At 42.4% G+C, this 24,930-nt stretch overlaps 1 protein-coding gene across 4 annotated transcripts in view; it reads right to left on the reverse strand.

Moving 5' to 3' along the window:
* slc24a4b (solute carrier family 24 member 4b) overlaps positions 1-23,952 on the reverse strand; it is a 47,399-nt gene extending 23,447 nt beyond the window's left edge. For all 4 annotated transcript variants that reach the window (XM_078173895.1, XM_033648892.2, XM_033648889.2 and 1 more), the window contains exons 1-3: positions 22,882-23,952; positions 18,220-18,327; positions 1,500-1,576 (exon numbers count right to left, since the gene is read on the reverse strand). In XM_078173895.1, the coding sequence (XP_078030021.1) occupies positions 1,500-1,576; positions 18,220-18,327; positions 22,882-23,044 (348 nt within the window). In that variant the 5' untranslated portion in view covers positions 23,045-23,952. The remainder of the gene's footprint in view (positions 1-1,499; positions 1,577-18,219; positions 18,328-22,881) is intronic.
* Between the last annotated feature and the right edge of the window lie 978 nt (positions 23,953-24,930).

Consider the following 24,930-nt stretch of genomic DNA (forward strand, 5'->3'; position numbering starts at 1 on the left):
CAAATGTTTTCTAAATGATTTATTGGAATATTTAATTCAAACAAGAACCACAAAACATGAACATTTAATTGAATATCTGCTCATTTTTTTAAACAAAACAATTTAATTCACTTCATCATTAGGAATGTCTAATTACCTTTGTTATTGACCATTCAAAATAACACAAAATTAACAATATAATGCTGTTTTTAATCGTTAAAAATACAGTTACAGTCACAACAGCTACATTTCCAACCCCAAAATCAGTCTTCCAAACAACCAATGCTAATATTTAACCCAACTTTGTGATAAAATTACGTTAGCCAGCTACCATTAGGGCCTGTGTCCACATAGCGTTTTGTTCTCATCACCGGCGTCTCGTCAACTGTTTCCAGCGGTGAGAGAGTGTAGAGAAAAAGTGCTACGCCCAGCACCTTTTATCAGAGTACTCAACCATTTTTGTGCGGCCACTCCAAGCGCTTCTAAATCTCGGAACTTCTTAGAAAGGCACTGGTGATGTCACGCTACTCCTTTAACCACACTACAGTCACAACCGAGACAGAAAAGTCCATCTGTGGGATCAGATCAACCGGCGGACACTGGATGTTACCCCACTGTTTTAACCTTGTTGTTGACCGTTTAGTCAGCCCTCTGTTAACATAGCATTGCATTAGCTACCTAGATAGCGTCATTGTAAAGAAACAAACTCACGTCTTCAAAAAAAAAAAAAAAAAAAAAAAAAAAAGCGCTGGGAGTGCCTTTTTTTATGAGGCATTAGGATGTAGCACTCCCCGAATCTGCCACTGCTTTTCTGCTGAAGAAAGACACTAGGTGGACACAAGCCATAACTTATCACAGATTTTCAAATCTTACTGCAAAATGTAGCTTCCTCTGTCTAGTGACCGTAAGGAACACCTTTCCAATATCTCTAGCTAACAGTTTATTATACTTTTAGTCCACAGAGCACCTTTTTTACTTTCCACACTATAAAACTGAAATGTCACCCTCACCAAAAGTTAGTGACATTCAGATGTTTTAACATAGTAGATGAGTCCAGGTGAAGCAAGCAAACTTTATATTACATTTTTGTTTCTGTGACCTTTAAAAGGATGAGAAAATAGCTCTGTGCCAGCTGACCCCTGTCTCCCCTCCTACTGGACTGTTTCACCCATTTATTTTTTTTTTATTCTTTATATCTTCCTCACATCTGAGTGTGAGTTTACATCTATATAATGTCCTTCTAGCACCAAAATGGGTGGCGGATAATTTTAATATGATGAGTATATAATCACTTGAGCATTAAAAAGCTCCTCTGGGGCATCTTTACAATCTGGCTGAGCAAAAACGGCTCCCATAACCCAAACCTTCCTGCCCAGGCTTTAAAAGATAAAAACAAGCAGTTAGGCTTCAACATCCACCTGCAAACAGCTGAGCTCTACTGGGAGTGTCGACTGGGGACTGATGTGATGGGTGATGCAGGTGCAGCAGCTTTGAAAAAAAAAAAAAAAAAGTCCTCTTACCGCCGCGATGTGGAGCAGAACGGCCCCGCTCTTACGTTCACTGGAGGTGAAAAGGTCATCGGGGAACTCGTGTATTGCTGAGGAGAGAGGAAATGTCATCGTCAACACACATCAGCAGCATGACAGCGAGCTACATGTCCCCGACCCACCCCAAGAGCGCCGAGGGATTTCACGATGGGTGTCGGTCTCAGAGGAGCCGACCTGCCTGGGGTGCCCTGTTGGTTCAGCAGGCTTACGCTGAATCGGATTGGTCGTGGTACCTATGGGAGTGTCATTCCTTCTCTTCGTGTTCCATCTCTTCCCACTGGATTATCTAATATGGCAAAAAAAATGTCTTGTGTACCTAAAAACAGGGCGCCGCAGCCAGAGAGGGTCAAATGCAAATTAAACAGCAGTCTGTGATCATTATCCAAAAAAAGCTGGAAACTCAGACGACATCAAGGGCTCTGAATTTTCAAAGGACTGAAAATCGCTCAACATTTTAAAATCATCTTCAGCCTGCGGTATGTCACACCACTCGGCAACCAATGACTTCATACCTATTCATGCAGAAAATAAATAAATAAAAAGTCAAACATCACATCTCCTCCTCAAATACTGACGTAAAAGCTTGAGCTATATTAAGAGCCTGAAGTCATACAGAATTAAAGCAAGCAGGCAGAAACACCTCCCATGCTGAGGACTCATCATCCATCATCCAGAGCTCCAGCTGGAACACAGTGTGATCATGGTACCACCATACGGCTCACATCTCTGGGAGCAAGACCGCTCCACAGTGCACCTGGCTAGAGACAGAAGCTGGCCGTCTCCCTAACGGGACCCGGCATCTGTGGTGAGCGGCCTCTGTCCGACCTGTTCCTTTTGGGCCCGAGCGGCAGGCTCACATCTTGTCTCTCCTTGTAAGAGGCCTGCAGCATCACTAGCGTATTACTAACACGAGCCACAGCTATGATATGATAAGATATGGTTATCCTTACTGCAGGCAGAATAAATTATCCAACTGGAGAAAAACAAACATATCTGAGAGTCTACAGTCATGCACAATGAATGTGTGTAAGGGTTACACACAGGGTTAGGGAGTCACAGTGGTCAAGGTGCAGCAGGTCTAGTTCTCATTGGATAACTGATTAAAATTCAGCTTTTCTTGTAGAGTATATATGTTTTTTATTTGTTTGTTTGTTTTTAACATACCCTGATGCCTGATGAGGGCTCTGCGCCAAACCTTGTCAGCTAGTGTTGCCTAGATGCTGCTTTTTTACACAATGACAATGCTACAAGATGCTAACAGTGATAAATTTTAGCAAGTACAATGTTCACCATCATAGTTAAGCGTGTTAGCATGCTAACACTTGCCTATTAGCAACAAACGCTAAGTACGGCTGAAGCTAAGAGTCATTAGTTTGGTCATGAAATAAAGTATTTTCTGACAATGGTGCTTGATTAAACGTCAGGGAAAACCAAAGTTAACAATTCATCCTGAGGGGAACAGGACTGAAGCCGATCTAGCAAGGAATCTGTCTGTCTGCGCGTTCATCGCCGATCTCAAGAACACTCCATCCCGTCTACTTGGGACCCAAGGACATGCAGTGTTGAATTTGGACTTACGACATGCTAAATATAATACATTTTTAATAAACAAGCCAACAGCGCTCTGTGCAGCAGCAGGGGCGAGGCTTCAGGGCTCTGTATACTGAGTTTGCTTTTGCTGCTGGATGACAGATATACTGTTACAATAAAACTTCTCTTTACTTCCCTGAAGTCAACGGCACAAGCAGATAGCATACAGGAACAGCACCACTCGTTGCCATTGCAACTTAAATTGTGTCAGTTTAGTTTTAAGTTTAGTTTAAGCTTATAACACTAACTATGTTACCACCTGCAAAAATACCTCCGCTAATTAAATCCATGCTCGACTTTATAACAACAGTGGTTATGTCAAATGTAAAGGCAAGCAACTGATACACCTATTTAGAAAATAAATACCATCGCTAAGTGTATGTCAAACAGGCATGTTTTGAACAGGTGCTGCACCATTTCACCAAATTAATTGGCAATTATTAGCTATAGAGACATTTCACTGAGGGCTGCATATTGAAAATTTAGGTGAGGGTCCTAAAGACAGAGGGATGTCGTATGCTGTAAAGCCCTGTGAGGCAAACTGTGATTTGTGATATTGGGCTTTATAAATAAAATTGAAATTGAAAATTTACCTTCAACACAATAACATGCGCAATGTAGGTATTGCAGAAAATGGCTTGAACTGCAATTAATAGTAGGCTATATTTACATGCGCCATGCATGTCGTGTTGAAACAGTGGCACCGGGTGACTTCTTTTTTTTTTATTTAGAAATTTTTTGGGGCATTTTTAAGCCTTTAATTGATAGGACAGATGAGCATGAAGGGGGGGAGAGAGAGAGAGAGAGAGGGAGTGACATGCAGCAAAGGGCCACAGGCTGGAGTCGAACCCCGGCTACGGCAACAGCCTTGTACATGGAACGCCTGCTCTACCACTAAGCCACTGACGCCCCGCCGGGTGACTCTTCTGTCATAGAAACCACTGAGAGGGACATGTGTTTTGAATGTTATTATCGTACTGTCAGTGATGTGTCGGTGTTTTTGTTCTGGTGCTCTGCACACATCTGACATCTGTCCACACGCCCACCTGATCTCACCCCCGGCTCTCTCAAGCTTGGAGCATCCCTACTTTGTGGTAAAGACAGAAGGGCGTCACAGAGGTCCACAAGGACCACCGGAAGACAATAACATTGTTTTTTAAAGGTTCATAAAATACACTCAAATTCAAAAAGAAGTAGGATACTACTCCAGACATTCCTACTATCTTAGGTTGCAACATCTGTCGTGACAGCAGATGCTATATTCACTCATGTCAGTGACCATGGTGCTTTACACTAAACTCAACTAAAGATGTGACATTTGTGTAATGTTTTGTACATAAGACTGTGTATAGAGATATAGTCTGTGGTTTTGTAAATAAAGTTGTCAGATTTGGGATTTTATTTACCTTTCAAATACATTTTAAACATGAATATAACCACAATTATAACCATAAAACCTCAAACACAAGTTAAACACTACAGTTTGACAGAAAACACCTTTTGTTGGGGACCCATTCAAATGACCACCTGTGGGTCCAAGGGGCTTACTACACTGAAAACCTACCAACATCACTGTATGTCATTGTTTTAATTCATTGCGTATATGCTACTTATTGGCTGGGGTTTATGTTAGTAGTGCAATCCTGAAGCAGAAAGTCATTAAAACTGTGTACTTCAATATTCACTCACTCAGTACCACAAATATCAAACATCAAAGCCCGTATGATTCAACCTCTGGGCACCAAGAACATCTGAATGTCAAGGCAATCCACGCAAGACTTGTTGATATATTTTGGTGTGGATCAAAGTGGGGACCAACCTTACCATTCCTCGAGCCATGCCGCCAACATGACTAAAAAGCACACACATAGCCAAATATATGGGACTGCTTTGCTGTGTTTCTACTTCTGCATAGTACTGTTTGAAAAATACACATACACAAGTGATGTGAGAACAAACTGCTGTACTGTGAGCCAGCAGAACAATGCTGTTTACAACTGCAAGATTTGGGCCCCTGTCACATATGGACTCGTGAAGCGGAACAGTGCTCACCTGAGACTTCTCACTGCATCTGTCCCAGCCTCACCATCGCCTGTTTTTTTATGATACTCGACGGTGTGCACACATGACTGAATCAGCGCAGCGCTTGGAACACTGCACAGGCAAATCAAACACTCCACAGTATGCAGGTCCAAGCCCACTTAATCAACTGCAAGCTCCTGGATTTCACTCAATTACATCATATATGGAAATGTGGTACATTTTCTCCATATGTCATCTAACACGTTAGCTTTGCTAGAAATAGCATTGTAGTTTCTTTGTGTTGTAGCTCTCTGCTCTGTTGCTGCGGGACGCAAATTAATCCGGCCTTGATTCGCAGGAGTTTTGGTGTCTCGCTGCGGCACTAAGACTGCCTCCGTGACACAATAAATGCAACTGATTAGAGGACAACATGATAATAAAAAGGATGTGTGAGTAATGTGTGAATGACCTTAAAATATGACAAACTGAAAAACACCGGGATGACATTGAGATCTTACATAGCAACACCGACTGTGGCAGGCAGCTTTAGCTCATTTCATCTCTGACAGGTTTATGTGCTGAATGAAACGTGTCGGAAAGCTGACGGCCTCAAGCAAAGGGGCAATCAATTACAGGATTTGTCAGCTGTGCCCTCAGAGGTGGCTGAAAACAAACTGAGGCCAATACAGTAGGCTAAACTCCTACTGATACCTCATGGACAAACAGCCCCACAACCATGTATTATTCTAGCCGCTGAAGGTTGCCCGTTCTGAAAAAACCATAAACCATGGGGGAAAGTATCAGGTTTGAATTTCCTGCTGTCCAGGCCTTTTCACCTCCTGCTTCCACGTTCAGCCACCAAACCTGCAGGTCCGCCTTTAATCAATAATTAAATGCCATTGCCATCCATGTTCTTTGGTTACATGTTGAGCCCCTTGCCTCTATACACAATCAAGTCTGGCTGAGAGCTAATAAAAAATAGGTGACCACAAAAGGTGTTTAAAGGGCGCCAGCACAGGGATGGCAGAGAGATGACAGGCAGGCGGGGGTCACCTCCCAGTGACTGTAAACATTTAACCAGACAGCGTCTACAGGGTTCGTCTGTGTCTCCCTGCTGCAGAGGTCAAACCGGACGCGAACATGCTTCTACAGCCGATTTCCCACGCAAGGACAGGACAGGACGTACCCACAAGAGCAGGACAACACGGATTGCTTCAGTGATGCATCTCAAATGCGGTCCATTAGTAGAAACATAAATAATATGTAGCTTTGTTGAATAAGGCGTCATTTTTTACAGAAATTATAACGCATCTGATGTTTCAAATCTGTTACAGTAATTCATCAAGCAAAAATGACCAAACGTTTACAGGTTACAGCTTCAAGAATACAGAGGTTTTATTGATTTCTTTATTGATTTCTTTATTAACTGCATCTGTTGATATTGTTGATTAATTGATTTATTTATAAATTAATTATTATTTTTGTTACTTGTCTGGTCTTTAGAATATGCAAAAATACAGTAAACTGCCTTTCATAATTCCCTAAAGCACAAAGTGCCATCCTTATATTGCTTGTTTTGCCTGAACCAACAGTCAAAAGCCATACACTGTAAAAATAGACGTAGCTATCAGGATGTCACTCATTGGTTTGTTGACTCCCGAGTTTGGCATTTCAGCCGTCGCCATCTTGTTTTTTTGGAGCCAGAAGTGACCATATTTGGGTGAGAGGATGGCGCTGTGGAGGAGTGAGTGGTGGATCTAACAGAGAAGCAAAGAAAACTATCTGCGGACAGCCTGTCACTCAAAGCAGTCACGCCCTGAATTACGTGTAACTTCAAGCCTTAATAAAATATAAATGGGTGAGTTGTATAAAAATGTAACCCCTGTACAATTGTCATGAAGTGAAAAATAATTATAAAGACCACAACAGTTTTTGTACCAGACTGCAAACATATCTGCTGTAAAGTTGGGCATTTGAACATGGGGGTCTGTAGGGATTGACTCGCTTTTGGAGCCAGCCCCAAGTGGCAATTAGAGGAACTGCAGTTTTTGGCACTTCCGTGTTGGCTTCATTTTTTAGCCCCAGAGGTTAACGCTTGTCCAAAACCAAACAATATTTAATTTACTGCCATAAAAGACGAAAAAGCAGCCAAACTTTACAAGTGAGAAGCTGGAACTAGGGAGTGTTTGCCGTTTGTGTTACCAAAAAAAAAAAAAAAAAAAAATTGTACCAGCTTCATTTGCTCTCGGTCAACAAATCAATCAATCTATTGTTTCAGCTCTAAAAAGAGTTTGCTCGCGTTTCAGTTTTTGTTTCTTGGTCAGACTTTGCTTTTGACTTTGGATATGCCCGCAATTTGACACTTAAGAGTACATCACTTTCTATATTAAAAAAAGTCAAAAGTTCTCCTGAAATACGGTTCTAAGATACAGGCTTGTAGAAATATACAAATATTTGGCATCTTGAACCACATGCTAATTTGTTAATAAAGGCACAGTATGTTTTCTGGAGATAGTTTATTGTCATCAAATACTAATGCTTTGGATTGGTGGCTAAGTCTGACTACCAACCCAAGGTCATTAGGATTTGACAACCTGGGAATGAGAATGAACTATCTTTCTCCAGAGTTATTTACAGCAAAATCTTCACATATATTGTTTAAGATGGTGCCAAACAAGCTGCTCCTGGAATAAAATCTGTTCTGTTGAACATGGTTTTGAAATTGAACAAATCTTAAAAAACCAACTGAAACTTGCATCTGTGCTGCTGTTCTTGTGTTTGCGTGGGACTGCTGTCTTCTTTGGAGGCAACGAGGGAGCGAGAGCGTGAACGAGGGATGTCTGTACCGGCACGGCAGGCAGGAGGCAAAAAAAAAAAAAAAAAAGTCCTCTTTAGAAGCTGAGCTAAAAATCTATAAATACACCCTGGATTCTCTGTTTGGACACCTGACTGTGGCGCTTATACAAGAAATTACTGGCAACACATTTGTTCATCTGTCTCCCCAGCCCCCTCCTCCTCATCTTATCAACCCCAGACATAATTACAAGTCCACACAGAGTTCTCACAAGAAGTGTTGGGAGGATTTTATGAGATGCAGTGCCACCATCGCTGCCTAAATTGTGGGCAGTAAGGGACAGTATGAAAATTATTTGTTACAAAAGAGGGGTCTGACTTTTTGGGGAAACCAGGGGAGGTAATTTCCATGTTTTCTCACCCAAGATGTAAATTCTATTTCAGTCTTCTCTTGCAAGACTAAAAAAATAAATGTAGGACAGCATTTTTTCGCAAAAGGGAGGAAAGTTAAACATGTCAACATGGTGGAGTATGTAGATTAGGACCCGCTCCTTGTGTAGATACAAACAGCTCATTTTGAGGGAAGGAAAACACAAAAAAATCTTATTTTCAATAATTCCCTTTGCCCCCTTGACCACAACTGTCTCACGGCACACTCCTGTTTATTGTGCTCTCTATATAAACTGCCCAGATGCACGGGGCGCAGTGAATACAGCCATGTATGAGGAGGAAGCATCGTAGGGCCGCGATGCATGTTGTTCTCTCCCATCTAATCCTCCAAACTTGACAGACCTGATGAGTGATTGCCCATAAACCATATGTCAGACAAATCAATAATCATTACCTGTTACACCTGTTACCTATGGATGTCGACATCACTCATTTGCCTGTGCTGTAAATTGTAATGTAGATTAGCAGCTATGTGAAAATGATATCATCAAAACATTGCAGTTTATTGTTTGCGCTTTGCTTCTTTTAGTTATGATTGATAATGTGTTGCAAGTTGAACCAATCCAAACATGTTTTACTATATTTCAGATATTTGGGAAAGGTGTAGTAGTTATGTTTTCTATTTCAATAGGAGGGTTGAAAGAAGATAACTCCAGGGACAGCCTTCCTTTTTTCAGCCTCTCTCCCCACCCCAATAATTTTGGCACAATCCCTAAGACCCAGTTTCATCAGATTCCTGCCTTTATTCCAGGCACTATAAACAAGCGTATACTTCTTTTGATTTGTTTTGGCACTGCTGCACAATAAATGAATTCAAATTAATTCTAAGTTCAGTTATTTAAGGCATAAATTAAAAAATGTCAAGTCTTACATATATTGTCTCTGCACAGGCCACTTTTAAGTCTCTCTTAATATACAAAAAAAATCTCGTCGGATAACCTTAATTTATTGACGTATTACAGCCAAAGCATGCCAGCCATTCTTTACATTTGTGCAATTATTTTTCCATAATCTGGTAATATTCCAGATATTCTAGTGCTGTTACATAATGGAGCTCAGTATCGTCGTGCCGTCTGTTGTCCCACAGATAGAAGGACAGAGAGGACGGAGCAGGTCAGTCTCCACCCATCACTCCTACTGTGGTGGTCTGGTCGTAAAAGAGACTGAGATGGAACCACAAACAATGTTTTTACCATCCTGTATCTGTTACATCTTAAGAATAGATCATTCCGATAGAAAGAAAAAATAAAGTGGCATCACATATCAAACAGCTGAATAAAAATCATATGATGAGAGCAGGATGTTCTGGCAGAGTGCCTGGTGCCACCTTCTGTCACCGACCCACAGACAGGTCATTAACAGAACACAGTTGACACTCGGGTACAGTAGTCAAGAGACTCTTCATAAGGAGCATGATTCCTCTGGGTCATTATTACTTCATTAGATAATTAGCACACTCCAGCAGACATCAGTGAGCAGCAGCATGACTCGACTGCCACTCAGCCATTCTTGTAAACATGACAACATCACGAGTGGCCTTACTGGAAAGCCCATGTGTCACACACAAACGATAAGTTCTGTAAAGCGCAGACCCCCAAACACACATGATTATCCTCTTGTTAGGTCAATACTTTCACATGCTCAAACATCACATGTACAACTGCTCTCACATGTGAGCACTTAAACATATGCGATTACACCTGCATGAGCACACTCGCATACCTATTACACTTCTAGTTTTAGCATGAATTCCCCTCAGCCTTTATGTGTATGACAGTGAGCAGTCAGGCTGTTGAAAGAGGCCCAGCTGGTGGACCAGAGGACTCCTGGTTCAACAACCTAAAGGGGACACCGCTGTGAGATGTATGCATTCAGCTGTGGACAGGAGAAATAGGTAAACATCTCCCTCAGGGCGAGGTATGGATCAACAACGACAAAGAGAGAGCAGAGCTACCTCGCTGTTGTGACTATACACCTCCACAGGTTCAGTGTGTAGGATTTAGTGGGATATATTGGCAGATATAGAAAAATAGAATATAATAAGTATGCTTTCTTTAGGGTATAACCACCTGAAAATAAAAATTGTCATGCTTTTGTTGCTTTAGAATGAGCCATTTATGCAAACATAGGGAGTGGGTCCTTGTCGATGGGGAGACCACCATGTTTCTACAGAAGCCCACAACAGACAAACCAAACACTGGCTCCATATAGGGCCATTCATGTTTTTGCATTGGCCATAGTAATCAGCAGTGCCTCTAGGACCTGGTCTGTTTGTTTTACACAGAAGGTGCTGGGCTAGCGGCCTCTTTGATGAGCCAGTGTCAGAAATACCGATTTGTAACGTGTGACTGCTTTATTCAATGTCTTTATGGCTTTAAATGATGTGGGGGCTCATTTATAAAACAGTGGGTAGGATCCATACTAAAAATGTGCTTACTGAAAAAGGCAAAAATGGCGTGTGCTATAAAAACATTCAACAATTTCTCCAATCAGGCTTCCATCTCACCAACTCCATCGCCAATTTCCTGTCTCCAAAATGTTCGTAAGCATGGGTAAAAGTTTCTCCCATCATGTCTGTTTTTATAGATCACAACTCTTGTGTAGGAAGTGGCATACACCTCATTCAGGCCTTGTTTTGTGTGTATGCAATGTTTATAAATTAGACCCCTGATCTGACTTCTGAATGTCTTGATTAGAAAAATGGTGAGCACAGAATAGCAAGTGCTGGTCTAGCGTCCTGACTGTGACAACCCAAACAGTGTCTGACAAATACTGATTTGTTACGTGAGACTGTTTCATTCAATGTCTTAACCTGATCGGTTTGATTTGGAGAGTAAGAGACCTCTGGATAATTCGACTCCCAATTAAAACCTTCTTAACAATGAACACTGAAGGAATTTAACAGATGTTTTAGCTGGTTGCAACTTGCTGTCCTCACCACTAGATGCCACTAAATCCCCCTAATCTTACACACTGTTCCTTTAAACCTGTTGAACTGTCCTTTCTAGCCTCTGTTTTAATAATAAAAAAAAAAAGTACTGACCAAAAGCAGAACAGATTGAAAATGTATGAGTAATAAATCTGCTAATCTGAAGCAGAACAGAATGTGAATGAGCGAGTACATAAAGAGGTCAGGGGTGTTTCAGCGCGGAAAGTGCTCTGTGCAGGTGCTCGTGCCTGCGCTCCCCCTCTCTGCTGCATTGTTCCACTGTTGGCATGCGAGCGAGAAGGAAAGCGAGGTCAGTTTCCATTATGCACAGCAGCATAATCCCCGCTTGTGTAATTCCCTTTTAAAAAGCCTCCTTCTGGTGTTTCCCTGGAGTTGACAAACCTGCATTCCAACGTGGACTGGCTGCCACCCGCTGGCTGATTTCCCCCCCTCGTGTTGCCGCCAAATTTCCCACTCAGAACACTCCATCTCCTCGTTTGCCTCAAATCCTGCCTTTTGTTTTTGCCAGCAGCAGATCTCACACTCTTCTCACCAACAGACCTTTACACTAAATCAGCGTCATCACAGGGTGACGATGCTTCTTCTTTGGGCCACAGTTCCTCTTCACCGACACCACTCTTCAAGCCTAACATGCAACATGTGCACCCTCTGCCCGTGAGCAGATTAGTGTCCTATCTAAAACCACTACAATCAAATCCCACCGGATTAATTCATAGTACTAACCGAGCCATTCTAAAACCATTGCTTTGTTGTTCACTTCTGCTTTTTGCGCTGCCGATGTCGACTTCTACCAGGCCAATTATGCCACTCAAGTGGGTGTTTTCAATATGTGGTATTAGCAGCATCTTTATTAAAAGCAAATTATTCCTCCCACAGAACATTAGCCATGGTGCTCTGCCCCCTCTCCAATTTTCTTTGCTCCACAGTTGGCATCAGTCGGTCCCACATGGGGGAAATATAATCTAATATTCTGTGTCCCCAAGTAAACCTCCAGTCAAACAGCAAACACACATTTCTGATCATACTCCTCACACAGCCTGGAAGAGCTCACAAAACATCTGAATTCAGACATAAAACCAGCCATAACTTTTGTTCCAGACAGTTTAAGCAGCTTGTTAAATTTAGGTGAAGAACAAAGTGCCATTTGTCATGGGACCGCTACGGGGCGAATGCATCTCCAAGGGTGGTATGACTCAGATCTGCATGTGACGGTTAAATAAGAGTACCCAAGGGCTGTGTCAGCCCCTTGCACTGTGATTTAGCCCTATGTAGATTAAAGCATGGGCACAAAAACACTTCGGACAGCACCTTGTGTTAAACAGGAGTTATTACTGCAAGGCCAATAAAAGGAGGCACTTATGATGAATGGCAGCACAAGTCTCAAGACAAGCAAAACAACATTAGCACCCTGTGAACCCAGAAAAGGGCTCCCTTGCTGATCACTGAAGTAATGATGAAGAAAAGGCAGAGAGACCAGAGCTGGCTGAGTGTAATCTATGCAGCCCACAAACTGCGGTTTAATTAAACTGAGCTTCAGATGTTGCACACACTCAGCATAAAACCAAAAGCCTCCAATAATAATTCTCATCCACTCCAGCTGGGGTCCATCTACTGTTAGTGTTTTCCCCTAAAGGAGTGCGCACCAGTGCCGTTGCTGGTCCACTGCTGGATCATCAGCTCTGGACAAACAACTGCACAGGGAATCAGGACAAACACACGGGTCCGTGATACTGACATTTTCCTCGTTTCTTGTGAGAACCAAGACGTCTATTCAGTTCTTGGGAAATGGTGATGGTAAACTAGTTTGTCATCCGAGAAAGATTTTTCACAGACCATGAACATCCATTCTGATTCATACTTTCTTTGTGTCCCTGATGGGATTTTGTTTCATTAGCAATAATGCGCCCTGACAAGTGCAACATGAATGAGTTAACTGTAGTCAGTCAGACTCTCGGTCAGACTCAGAGACAAGCGTGTCAAATGATTTATGTAACACTGAATTTTTTTTTTTTAGAAAACTGGCACTGCTATTCTCCAATTTGCTGGAATCGTGTTTCTTAAATCTCCAATAATAATAGCACTATAGCACCTTTCAAAACACAGTTACGAAGTGCTTTACGAAAAAATTAAAACATTTTAAAACACAAAAGGAATGAAACAAACTAAAATCTAAAAAATTGTCAATAAGATAAGACAATAACATAGCGATAAAAAACAGCTCCAATAAAATCAGAATATACTTTTTAGTATTTTTTTTAGGAGAGATTTAAAGACTCATGACTCAGACAGCCTTATTTACATATACATTGTGCAGTTGGTGAATGCAGAGCTGGCGTGACCCACAGTCAAAACAGCCAAAACTTATAACAGTAAGACTCTGAAATTATGTCCATGAATCATGTCATGAAGAAAGCTTATTGTGTGATTTTATCTTACCAAAAACAGATCAACTTGTTTTGAGACTAAGTGCCATTTTCTTGATATATTTGCAGTGATTTGACTCATCCTGTTTCAAAAAACAGACCCTGATCCATCAATATTTCAAACTCCACTGACAGATTTTGTTTCCCCATTTTCAGGGAACAGTGTGTAGGATTTAGTGGCATCTAGCAGCGAGGACTGCAGATTGCAACCAGCTGAAACTTCTTCCAAGTGCCAAGCATGAACTCACACAGTTAGGATTCCTTCAGTGTTCACTGTTCCCGAGGTTTTTACCATGAGCAGAATTACTCACAAAGGTTTCCTCCTCTCCAAAACATACGACGCAGGTGATTTACATCACTAAAAACACTTAAAAAAGCAGTTTCACATCACAAATTCGTGTTATTTCAATGCTCTGGTGGCTGACATGAAAATGCAAGTGGTTCTGTTTTGGGCTACTGTAGAAACACAGTGGTGCAACATGGCGGACCTACTCCCTGTGTAGATACACATGGCTCATTCCTAGGTAAAGAAAACACAAATGTTATTATTTTTAGGCGATTATACACTAAAGAAAACACGCTTCTTATATTCTATTTCTGCCAATATAGCCCCTTAAATCCTACACACTTGACCTTTAAGCTAAAAAAAAAGGTCCAAATTATTTGTTAAAGTGCTGTTTTTGCGGTGTAGTATATGGCAAAAGCAACAATGAACACGTTGCATCTACATCATAGTCATGCACAGCTACAATCACAGCCACTTATACTCCCCACAACTGAAAAGGTCAGCCGGTCAGCTGAGGTGCCTCAGATCTGCATCTATGACAGGATTATTCAAGAGACCAAGGCCCAAGAACAAAGAAGTCATATGATCAGCTCACAGTGACGACGCAAAGCAGTGGCGTGATCAGAGGAAGGAGGACTGGAGCCGAGGAGAAATCCGTGGAATGTGAAGTACAGTCTGGTGCCTCCGGTGCGGAAGACATTTGAATGGGGGAAAAAAAGGTAATCCTGGAGGATTAGGAGGAAAATTTAGCACATAATCTTGTCATTTGGCGCTCATTTCAATGGGACCCCACTGTGACTCAGAACTATTCCAGTATTGTGACCATTTATGTGTGAACACTTTGAAAGTCAGTGGTGTGAAAATGTTTGTTTTGCTTGTTTATATGTAAAAAAGCAGGTTATAGCACCAATGATTCACTAATCCCTGAGGGGTGTCTGCCTGCTGTGACCAGTAATGAAGTAAAAGCCAGTTAGTACTTACTGGGTCACATGTGATGATGCAGAAAAGAAACCTTCAGTAAATTCTGAAATTACTTCCTAAATTGTCTGCCCCCTGGTGTCATCCTCCATGAGCTAAACAAACATACAACCCCAATATTGAGTTGCATCTCATTTAGCAAAAAATAATTATTCTCATGGCTTACAGGGACAGAAAATACAGATTTTTCTTCTTACCTATTATATCTAGATTGTTTTGGTGTGAGTTGCAGAGTGTTGGATATATCTGCTGTAGAAATGTCTGCCTTCTCTTGAATATGATGGAACTTGATGGCACTTGGCTTGTGGTGCTAAACACCCCCAAAAAATGCGCTTGAAAAACTCAACAGCAATGTCTCTTTCCAGATATCGAGACTAGGTTACTTAAGATAATTCACGTAGGAAGTCATGAGTGAACTATTTTCCCTCCACCGAACCCATACCCATAGCATACATCCACTGCTAGCTCACCTAGCACCACTGAGCTAGCAAACATTAGAGCCAAGCAGCAGCCTCCAGGGCTTAAAAATGAAGCCAACATGGGCATGCCAAAAACTGCCCAACTTCAGAGTAGAAATAAACACATTTACAGCCTAGAACAACAAAAAAAAAGTTAGGCTTTAGTTAGGTAACGTAACCATGACTTAACTCCAGATTCAGAGTATAGGTGTAGCCTTAGCTGTCGCTATTTCAGTGTGTTGTCAGGCCTAATTGTAATGTTTTGGTTGCCAAAAATGTCTCATTCAGCTTTTGGTTGTAATTCAAGACCCTGTAAAGAGTGGGATGTTCAGTTTTTGTGGGTAAGTAACATTATAAATACATAGTTTTAAGCCAGTCTTTTGCAAAAATTAGCATTATCACAGCTATAATGGTTGTAAATGCACCATGCTAACTAAGCTAGCAGCTAGCGTTAGGGTTATCGCTACCCACTCGTCCAAATATGGTCACTTCTGGCTCCAAAAATGGATGACATAACGGTGGCTATATCCATTATATTATACAGGTTATGGTTACAGCTCAGGTAAAGAGGACACCATTAATGTTTACATTTCATGCTATCATGAGCACAAGCCTCTCACCCCTTCCTTTTACGCTGTGACATGGTCTCCTTTATACATTTACACTTCAACTTAGATTTAGAGGAGTTGTACGAGCAGGTATAGCCCCTACATCCTGTATCGTCAATTACAAGGAGAACATACTGTATCTGCAGCATGAAATTGCTTAATGATGCTAAACCTCTAACCTCTAACAGCTTTAATGTCATGTTTTCCACTCTGAGTCATGCAGGATCACATGAAGCTCAGATGAACCATGTTTGTTAAAGGCTGAGGCAATTCAAATGATATGGAACTGACAAACTAAGACAAACAGATCTCTTGCCAATGCTTCCGGTACATTTCAATCAATAATATCATGAAAAACATATCTTTTATTTTGTAGCCTGAGGCAGATGTCAGCAGTGTCAAAGGAACCATCAGCATAGAGCCCAGTATAACTAATTATAGAGAATGCTGCTTCCTTTAAGAGTACCAAAGATGCTGTAACACAATCAATATCTGACCCTTTTAATAGCCCTTTCAGTGCTTATTGCAGCACAAGTGATCTAAACTGAGTCAGAACAATAGAGGTCCGACAAGGTGAATTAAAGCAGCATGTCAACTTAAAAACTTGAGTGCCACTTTTGAGTTTTCCTACATTTTTAATGATGTATCATTCTTCTTAGAACAATGTGTTCCCTTAAACAGAGTTCATCCATAGTTTTCTGCATATTCAATGATATTCTGACTGAATTAGTCATGCTCTGTGCATTAATTTGTGGATCAAATCATACAAGAGTATAAATTATGATTGCACATAAGGGAATTTCCTAGCTCTAAGTGTCTTGATAAAGACTTCAATTGTTCTGGTGTTGTTTGTCTCAAATTTTGACACAATAAAGGAGAACTTCATTATATCATTGGAGGAAAATTATTCATGCAAAACAGTATTAATTGATTTTTTTTTGCCTGCTTGGGGGCAACGGAACAAGCTGTTGATAGAGCTGACACCTAGGGATGTCACAACAACCGATACTTTGGTACAAAGTCGATGCCAAAATTCTGAAAACATGATGATACATTTTTCTCCAGCAGCTACCAAAGGTACCAGGCATGTAGTTCTTCTAGACCTGACAGAGCAGCAACTGTTATGATCTGCCGTTAAATGCCAGGGGAAGAAGTGGACAATGGCAACACAAGAAAAGCATATTCTCCTGAGGCCAGTGTATTTTGTTAATTCTTTGTAATGGGAGCACTGCATATTTATACTATGCTACAAATGCTAGCAACATGACAAGACACTAAGTATCTGTTCTGTGCTAAGAGCTGCACTTTTCAATGCCATCCAGCCGTCTAGTCATACTAGAGTAGGGGCGGGACAAATAACCTACCACAAAGACCAACCATCATATCTTACACGCACAACAACAGAGTAGAAATACACATGCTAATATACTAAAGACTATATATTAATGTTTCCTCGACCACAAAATCTCAAGGACCCATATAGACGGGCAGATCTATAATTTAATTTAAATGTTTATAATAAAAGGACTGTATCTTTAAGTACATGTGATTCATTGTTATGTTTCTTTTTTACTGTGGTATCGAACTGGGTATCAAGACTCATCGTATCTCCCTGGCATTGGTATCTATAACTCAATCTCTGGAATTGTGGCACACCTATTGACACTCTTAATGTTGTTATGGCAAACATGTTCATAAACAGTTGTACATCCAACTGACATGGAGCAACATTAACATGCATTTGCAGTCATGTTTTTATCCACCTGATGATTGTAATTTAAATATTCACTCTTCTTTTGGCTTTTTTATTTGTTTCCTGAGGGAACTATCTGGTTCTTCAGCTTCGACATGCTCCACCACATTGAGCAGATAGGCCCTTACTTTGTTTGTCTGCTGTTTGGTGCTTGGCAGGTAGTATATGGTGGTCTTTCAGGGGGTTTTTGCTGGGAAAAAACATTGCAAGGAGGAGACCAAAACAACAAACTCAAAGAGGATAAAATGGTCTGTGAAGCTGAGGAAAACTGCAGAGTCGATTGATATTTCTCTGTTGGTCCATCCTTATTAGCGCCTTCTTTCACATTACAAACAATCCATTGAAAAAAGATAACTAGTGCAGCTTTAATCTCACAGCATACCTGGCTCTGAACAGTTCTTCGGCTCCGTTTCGTTGTCTGGTACTGCAGCCATTAGCCGTCTTCCCCAGTGTTCATGGTCCGGATGTCCCTCCACGATCATGCCATGGCCTGCACCAGAAAACATAACACCTCTGCTTATCATACATTCAACATACAGTAAATAAGCATGTCACTGAGTATGCCAGTTTGCAGCACATGTTGGAGCTTAACGCTAAAGGTCTTTTGGAAACAGTTCTAAAAGCCCTTTTCTTTTGCCACAGTGAAACCTTGAAACTCCATTTTGCACATTGTAAAAAAAAAAATAAAAAAAATCAAAACTAACATGGCCGCTCAAGCACAGAGTATGTCTCATGACCCAAAACATCCATGATCATGATCACGGTCATTAATCCAAACAAGGTTGCTTTCCTTTAATCCCTTAAAAGTTTTCGTTTCTGTAGATATGACATTTTCATCTGGCGGCGGCAATAACACATCAACATGCAGCTGCCATGCCATTATGTTTTAGGGTGGGAGAGTGGGAGGAGGAGCGTACAAGTTTCATTTTTCATTAAACTGCTCTTAAGCCTCCGTAATGAGGATATAAAAAACTGCTGTCCCAAATCTATTATGTAAAATCATACCAACGAGCCAAGTGGCGTTTGAACTCAATGTCTCAACACAAGTGCAACGTTGAATTGACAAGAGCGGCAACTTGCTGCAGGATGATTAAACAGTATTGCTCTATACGCAATTATGAGCACATCACTGGGGAAAACCCTGAAGACAGATGGTCTGTGTTTGATTCATGTACAAGTTGTTCAGATTACCTCTGTCTGGCTTTTCCCTGCAGGTTGCACAATGGTTGTTAAAGACTTTGTAGCAGTGGACTCACATGATCTTTTGAGCTTTTGTAAGTGTCTCACTGACCATGTGAATGTGCCCGTATGATCACTAAGTCCCAGGAGGCTAGTTCCCCTTCAGGCAATGATTTTGCAGAAGTTATGGTTAAAACAAAGGAGACTTCTACTACTTAAAAGGGTGACAAATTGAGGAATTCTGAAATTAAGACAATACACTGACAATTTGAGGACATCTAGGAACATTTTCCTGCTTTTAACAGTCAAACATTAGATAGAATATAGTAGAGCTACACCAATAAATCCAATGACATTAGCTTATTGCAGATACATCAGTATTGGTGTATACCAGGGATGTACCCAAATACATTACTTGCAAAAGCATAGATACTGTGGTGGAATAATGGTTAATAATTCTACCTGAAACTGCTTGTTATTATTAATTAACAGTAAAATGAAATCTTAAAACCTGTAGTTTTTAGTTGTAGTCTGTGTTTAAGTAATGCACCAAAAGTTGGATGTATCCTATGTGATCATGTGCCTGTAATTTGGCTGCGGTCACATGACCAATGCACTGGTGTGAGCGAAGAAAGTAATGGATGGGTCACTAAAGACAGGACTCTCATCACGACTACAGTGTTTGGAGCCACGTAAAGTTTGAGTGAACTTTTGAGTAATTTTAAAAAAGTACATCTTCAACGTGTTTCTAAACCTAACCTATGGAATTTTACATTAAGTACACAACATCATTCATAAAAGGGGGGAAATTTGTTCAATATTATATAAGACAAAAAACCCCCCCCCCCGAAAATCCTCAGGCTACTTTCTTTCTACCGAACCACACCCACCACCCATATCAGTGCGCAGCAGGAAGCATGCATCTACTCATGAACAAGAAGCTTGTGCTCATGACAGCATGAGATGTAAAACATTATTGACGTCTTCTTCAGCTAAGCTGTAGCTGTAGTTCAGTGTAGCTCGGTAAATGAGAGCTTCCTTCTACACAGTGTTATGGTTGGCGGGTGTAGTTTGGTAGAAAGAAAAGAGACCCTATATGAAACTTCTCACAACAAGGTCTGTGGGTTTTTTTGAGTATCTAGGTCATGACTTCTGTAAAGAGCTATTGCTGTTGAGTTTTTCAAATGTATTTTTGGTGCTTTGAGCGCCACAAGCAGAGTGCCATTTAGTTCCATTATACTGGAGAGAAGGCAATCCAGACTGTTAAATAGCATGGCAGGTAAAAGGAAAAATATGGATATTTGTTTTGGGGGTGAACTGTCCCTTTAAAGTTACTTTATAGACAAGCACATCTTATGTTGGTTACACTGCTTGGTACACTGAACACAAGAAGAACGCAATGAGGCCAACCTGGGATTCTGACAGCTCAGTTACATTAAAGAGACGCGACATCTACTTGCTACTTCAGAACAGAAACAAAGAAATGAGCTCAAACTGGATAAAAAGGCTGTGAATTCACTTCTATCAGACTATACTGAGTAGCAGAGGGAGACAAGAGTGTGCAAGGAACAATAGCACAGCTGTAATGTCATCCTCCAGCTCTGTCCAATCAGCTCAGCAGGGAGATGGACCAAGGACAACCATCCATCAATCACTGTGTGGTGAAGACGCTCTCCTCATACTAGCATTCACCTTCCTGACTGCCCCTGACCCCCAGCCTCCGACCATCAGCGTCAGCCTGCTGCAGCTACCTGTCAGAGCTGAGCCCGGCCCTGCTTTTAAAAAACACCTGTTCTAGTCCCCCCATGCGCAGCTCCGTCACACACACACGCAGCCCCATCAGCATGCACGACAGCATGTCGTGCCCCACCCCTCTTTATGGAGATGTAACCCAGGAGTAGTACATCAAATCCCATCCATCTGGACTGCTCAGCACATCAACACTCCCCCACACTACTATCAATCAAATGGGTGGTGAGCACGAGGCGCAGGTTTTTACTGTGACGTGACAAATTCGTGTCCCTGTTGTGATGGATGAAAGATGAGAGGGCCACAGCTATTCAATTAGACAGATCTGATTATGGTGAGCTTTGGGTCTCGTGGGTTCAGAGGGGATTTCTGGTTCTCTATTAGACACTTCTCATGCATGTCACCTTGACATCCCACCACCATCACCACCGGTGCTGCTGCTGATGGTCAGACAGGCTCACGAGGAACGCCTTCTGTCAAATACACCCACATGACGATCACCGTGTGGGTCAGGCTAACTTGATTAAATGAAAAAAGGCAAGCCATTAGCGACAGCGGGGGGGTTTACTTTGGCTCCCAGTGCCTGCCTTTGGAGATAAGAGATTTGTACTCGTTGTATGATATCATTCCAGAATAATCTTTTAAGCCTCTTGTTGTTTTTAATGTAATTAATAAAACTCCCGATACATCAGTTAGAGATCTACAGTCAGGCAGTAGTTGTGGTGAATTTACAGCTGCTTTCAGCCCCGGGGCCTAAGTGGTTGCAGATGGAGAGATCCCACGACAGGGTCTGGGGCAAAGGCTTAGGGCTAGAAGCACTTTGAGGGGAAGAAAAAAAAAATACACCAAGCCCTCTTCTCTTTCATGTCCACATGCAATGATTCCTGATGTAAAGGCAGCCTCCCCTGCACTGAAAATGCTCCATGTTGGCACTGCACAGGTTTATTGTTGCCTTGATATGAACAGCACTATCCTGTGGGCTGTTTTGTCTAGTTAACCTCTGATCCCAGTGGTGTGTGTCAGATATCATTCTTCACCAGCAAAATGTCAAGGTTGCTCGTTAGATTACATAACTGTGTGTGAGGCTGTGTGGGATGCTCTGCGTGTCAGTGTTTGCACGAGCCTGAGGTAAGAGTTTTGACATGTGTGCATTTGGAGGGCATGTTGTTTGGAGTGTGTGTGTGTGTGTGTGTGTGTGTGTGTGCCTGCACGGGGGGATTCACACGCATCACGCATGATCAGCCATCTGAGTCGTTTGCACCGCGCACACCTCGAGCACATCAAGCTATGAATATTGTAACATTTACCCCAGTGTTTATCCTGCCCTCTTTAAATGATCGTCACTGGCCTCTGCGTGAAAAAAAAAAAATCAGCATCCCTCGATGGCCATGCGGAACCTGGAAGCGTGATGATGCTCGAGTGTGGTTGAGGTGATCCAGTGTGTGCGGTGGTGTGTGAAGCCCCGGGCCAGACGCGATGATGCCAGCATTAACCACCATCCCTGAGCTCCAGTGTAGTGTGACCGACGACGCGCCTGGCGCCAAACAAAAACGCAAACAAAACCAGGACCAAAATTGTGCCCGTTCTGGGATCGGTTACTTGATCGCCGTGTGCATGTGGAGCATGAGGTGTGCGTGTGCAGTGATCATGAGCCTGCCTCTCAAATTAAAAAACGTGCCGCTGCTACGGCGCGCACACTGCGGCATACACGGACAAACAGACGCATGTATCCAACACTGGGATGAAAGAGAAATGCTGTAGCCTGATAATTAACACGTGCAGCCGACTTTTTCTACTGAGTGTGGTGGGCTTAAAACACCGAGCACATCCTGGGTTATTTGCTGCATTTTAATACAAACTGCACACTTCATGTAAATGGGTAGAAGCACAATCAGAGCATACGCATTTTGGACCTGCTCCATTTGGAAATGCAAACATTATAATGCTTTGATCCCGTGCCCTTGACATTAAAGCGTGTTCAATTGTTCCTGTGATCGATGCTCTGTCATTACAATTAACTGATGTGCGTGTAGTTGCATGTTTTCACTGCAGATTTCCGAGCCGTTCCGCTCCGTCCTCAGCTCCCCGTGCCCCGGAGCATCTCTCCCCCACTCACCTGTCTTGGTCAGCAGCACCGACATGCTCCACGCCGCGAAGAGGACACTGCAGATGAAGCACACCTGCACGAAAAGCATCTCCCTCCTCTTGCGAACTTTAAATATCTTGGAAATTATTGTCTTTCTGGAGGCGCTCGCGGTGTCGGTGTCGTCCCGCTCCATGCTTCGCAGCTCGGCCGGCGGCCACTTTTTTTGCGTCCTTGAGAGACCGAAGAAAACTGCCGCCCCGCTTGCCTCTTCACACGGAACACAGCCGGGATGTGGTCCTCATTTCAAGCTGTCCAGGGCGCAGATGGAGAGTAGTGAAGCGGACAGTTTTTTCCACCCTCCGTTAGGAAGATGTCGTTCAGCTGCTGGGACTGGCAAATTGGGCAATGACACGGCGGTCAAATTCCGATACAGGTCTCCCAATCAAATCAGCTATGCTCCTGGGTTCGGGTTCTGCAAGAGGACGGGTAACGGACCGACTCCCATTGCAACGTGTATCCTGTCCCGTGAAGAAAAAAACACATCAGCTGCAATATCCTCTCTCAGTGTAGTTTCTCTGTTTGGCATAAAATGCGTCAGCGTACAGTCACAAACGTGGAATCGCTCAGCTGCGCCGTATCACAAACTCCACGCACCTGCGCCTGTTAAGTGAAACCAATCTGTGTTCATCAAGGTTAATTGTTAAATGCGGCCAGCAGTCATGCCGCTCGCCTCTCGCGGGCGCCTCCCCCTTCACACGAATTCCTCCTCAGTGCAGAAAAGCCTGTGCTGATGACAGAAGACCATCAGCTCCCAGCTGCCCTCCTACCATGCGCCCTTCAATGAGACCGGGCCCCTTTAACTTTCCCGAGCACTGCATATGCAAACAGCCAGTAGAAAAACATGCTTTCCTTCCTCTGTATCTCCACTGCCCACCCTGTAACCTCCGGACAACTGCTCATCGATCACACTGGAGTTTTTGCGCGTCCCTGTGAGATCAAACGCACAGGTTGGATATGTGCGATGAGGCGAGCCCTATCATGCTGCTCAAAACAACACGAAACACGCGCATCCCACCAATGCTGTGTTATGAAACCAGATCCAACGTAGGTTTCCTCTCAACACTGGGGGACACACACGTGAAAGAGGGGTGGTTTGGGGGTCCTCTGCCAGAAAATTTTGAATGCCACACACTTAAAGGTCCAGTGTGTCAGGTTTAGGGGGATACAGTGTTACCTAGATGTAGATTGCAACCAGCTGAAACTTCTCCAGGTTACAATTCCATCAGTGTTCATTGATTAGGAAGTTTTTACCAGGAGCCAAATTATCCGCAGAGGTCTCATCCTCTCATAACGAACAGACCAGGTGGATAAAACCAGTAAAAACACTGAATAAAGCATTTTCACATTAAAAATCAGTGTTTCTCCAATGCTATTTAGCATGTCAGATGGGCCGCTATCCCAGTGCCTGCTAATGTGTGTGTTCCCTTTTTTTTCTCTGACAACTTCAGATTTAGACATTTAGGAGGGTTTTAATGGGAGAATAATTATCCACAGAGGCATCTTCCTGTCTAAACAAATAGACCTGGTGATTTAAACCGGTAAAAGCAAAGAGTAAAGCAGTTCCCCATCAAAAAAACTGGTGTTTTCCTGAACTGTCATTGTGGAGGGGCTGCGAACTATGGTGGCGGAAGCAAAAACGCAAATTGGCCTATCTAGAGCAGATGTCTGGTTTGTCCATTCTGGGATACTGTAGAAACATGGGGGTGCAACATGGGGATCTCTGTGGACAAGGACCCGCTACCTATGTGGATATAAATGACTCATTTAAAGGTAACAAAAACACAAGGGTTCTTATTTTCAAATGATTGTACACTTGAGAAAATACTTATATTCCATTTCAGCCAAAATATCCCCTTAAATCTTACATATTCATTCATCCATTAATTTTCTCTAACCACTTATCCTATCCCAGCTGACATTGGGCAAGAGGCGGGGTACACCCTGGACAGGTTGCCATACCATCTCAGGGATGACGCTCAGTAACAGGCAACCGTTCACGCTCACAATCACACCTGCGCA

The sequence above is a fragment of the Epinephelus lanceolatus genome, chromosome 13 (assembly GCF_041903045.1).
Source record: "Epinephelus lanceolatus isolate andai-2023 chromosome 13, ASM4190304v1, whole genome shotgun sequence".
Lineage (NCBI taxonomy): Eukaryota > Metazoa > Chordata > Actinopteri > Perciformes > Serranidae > Epinephelus > Epinephelus lanceolatus.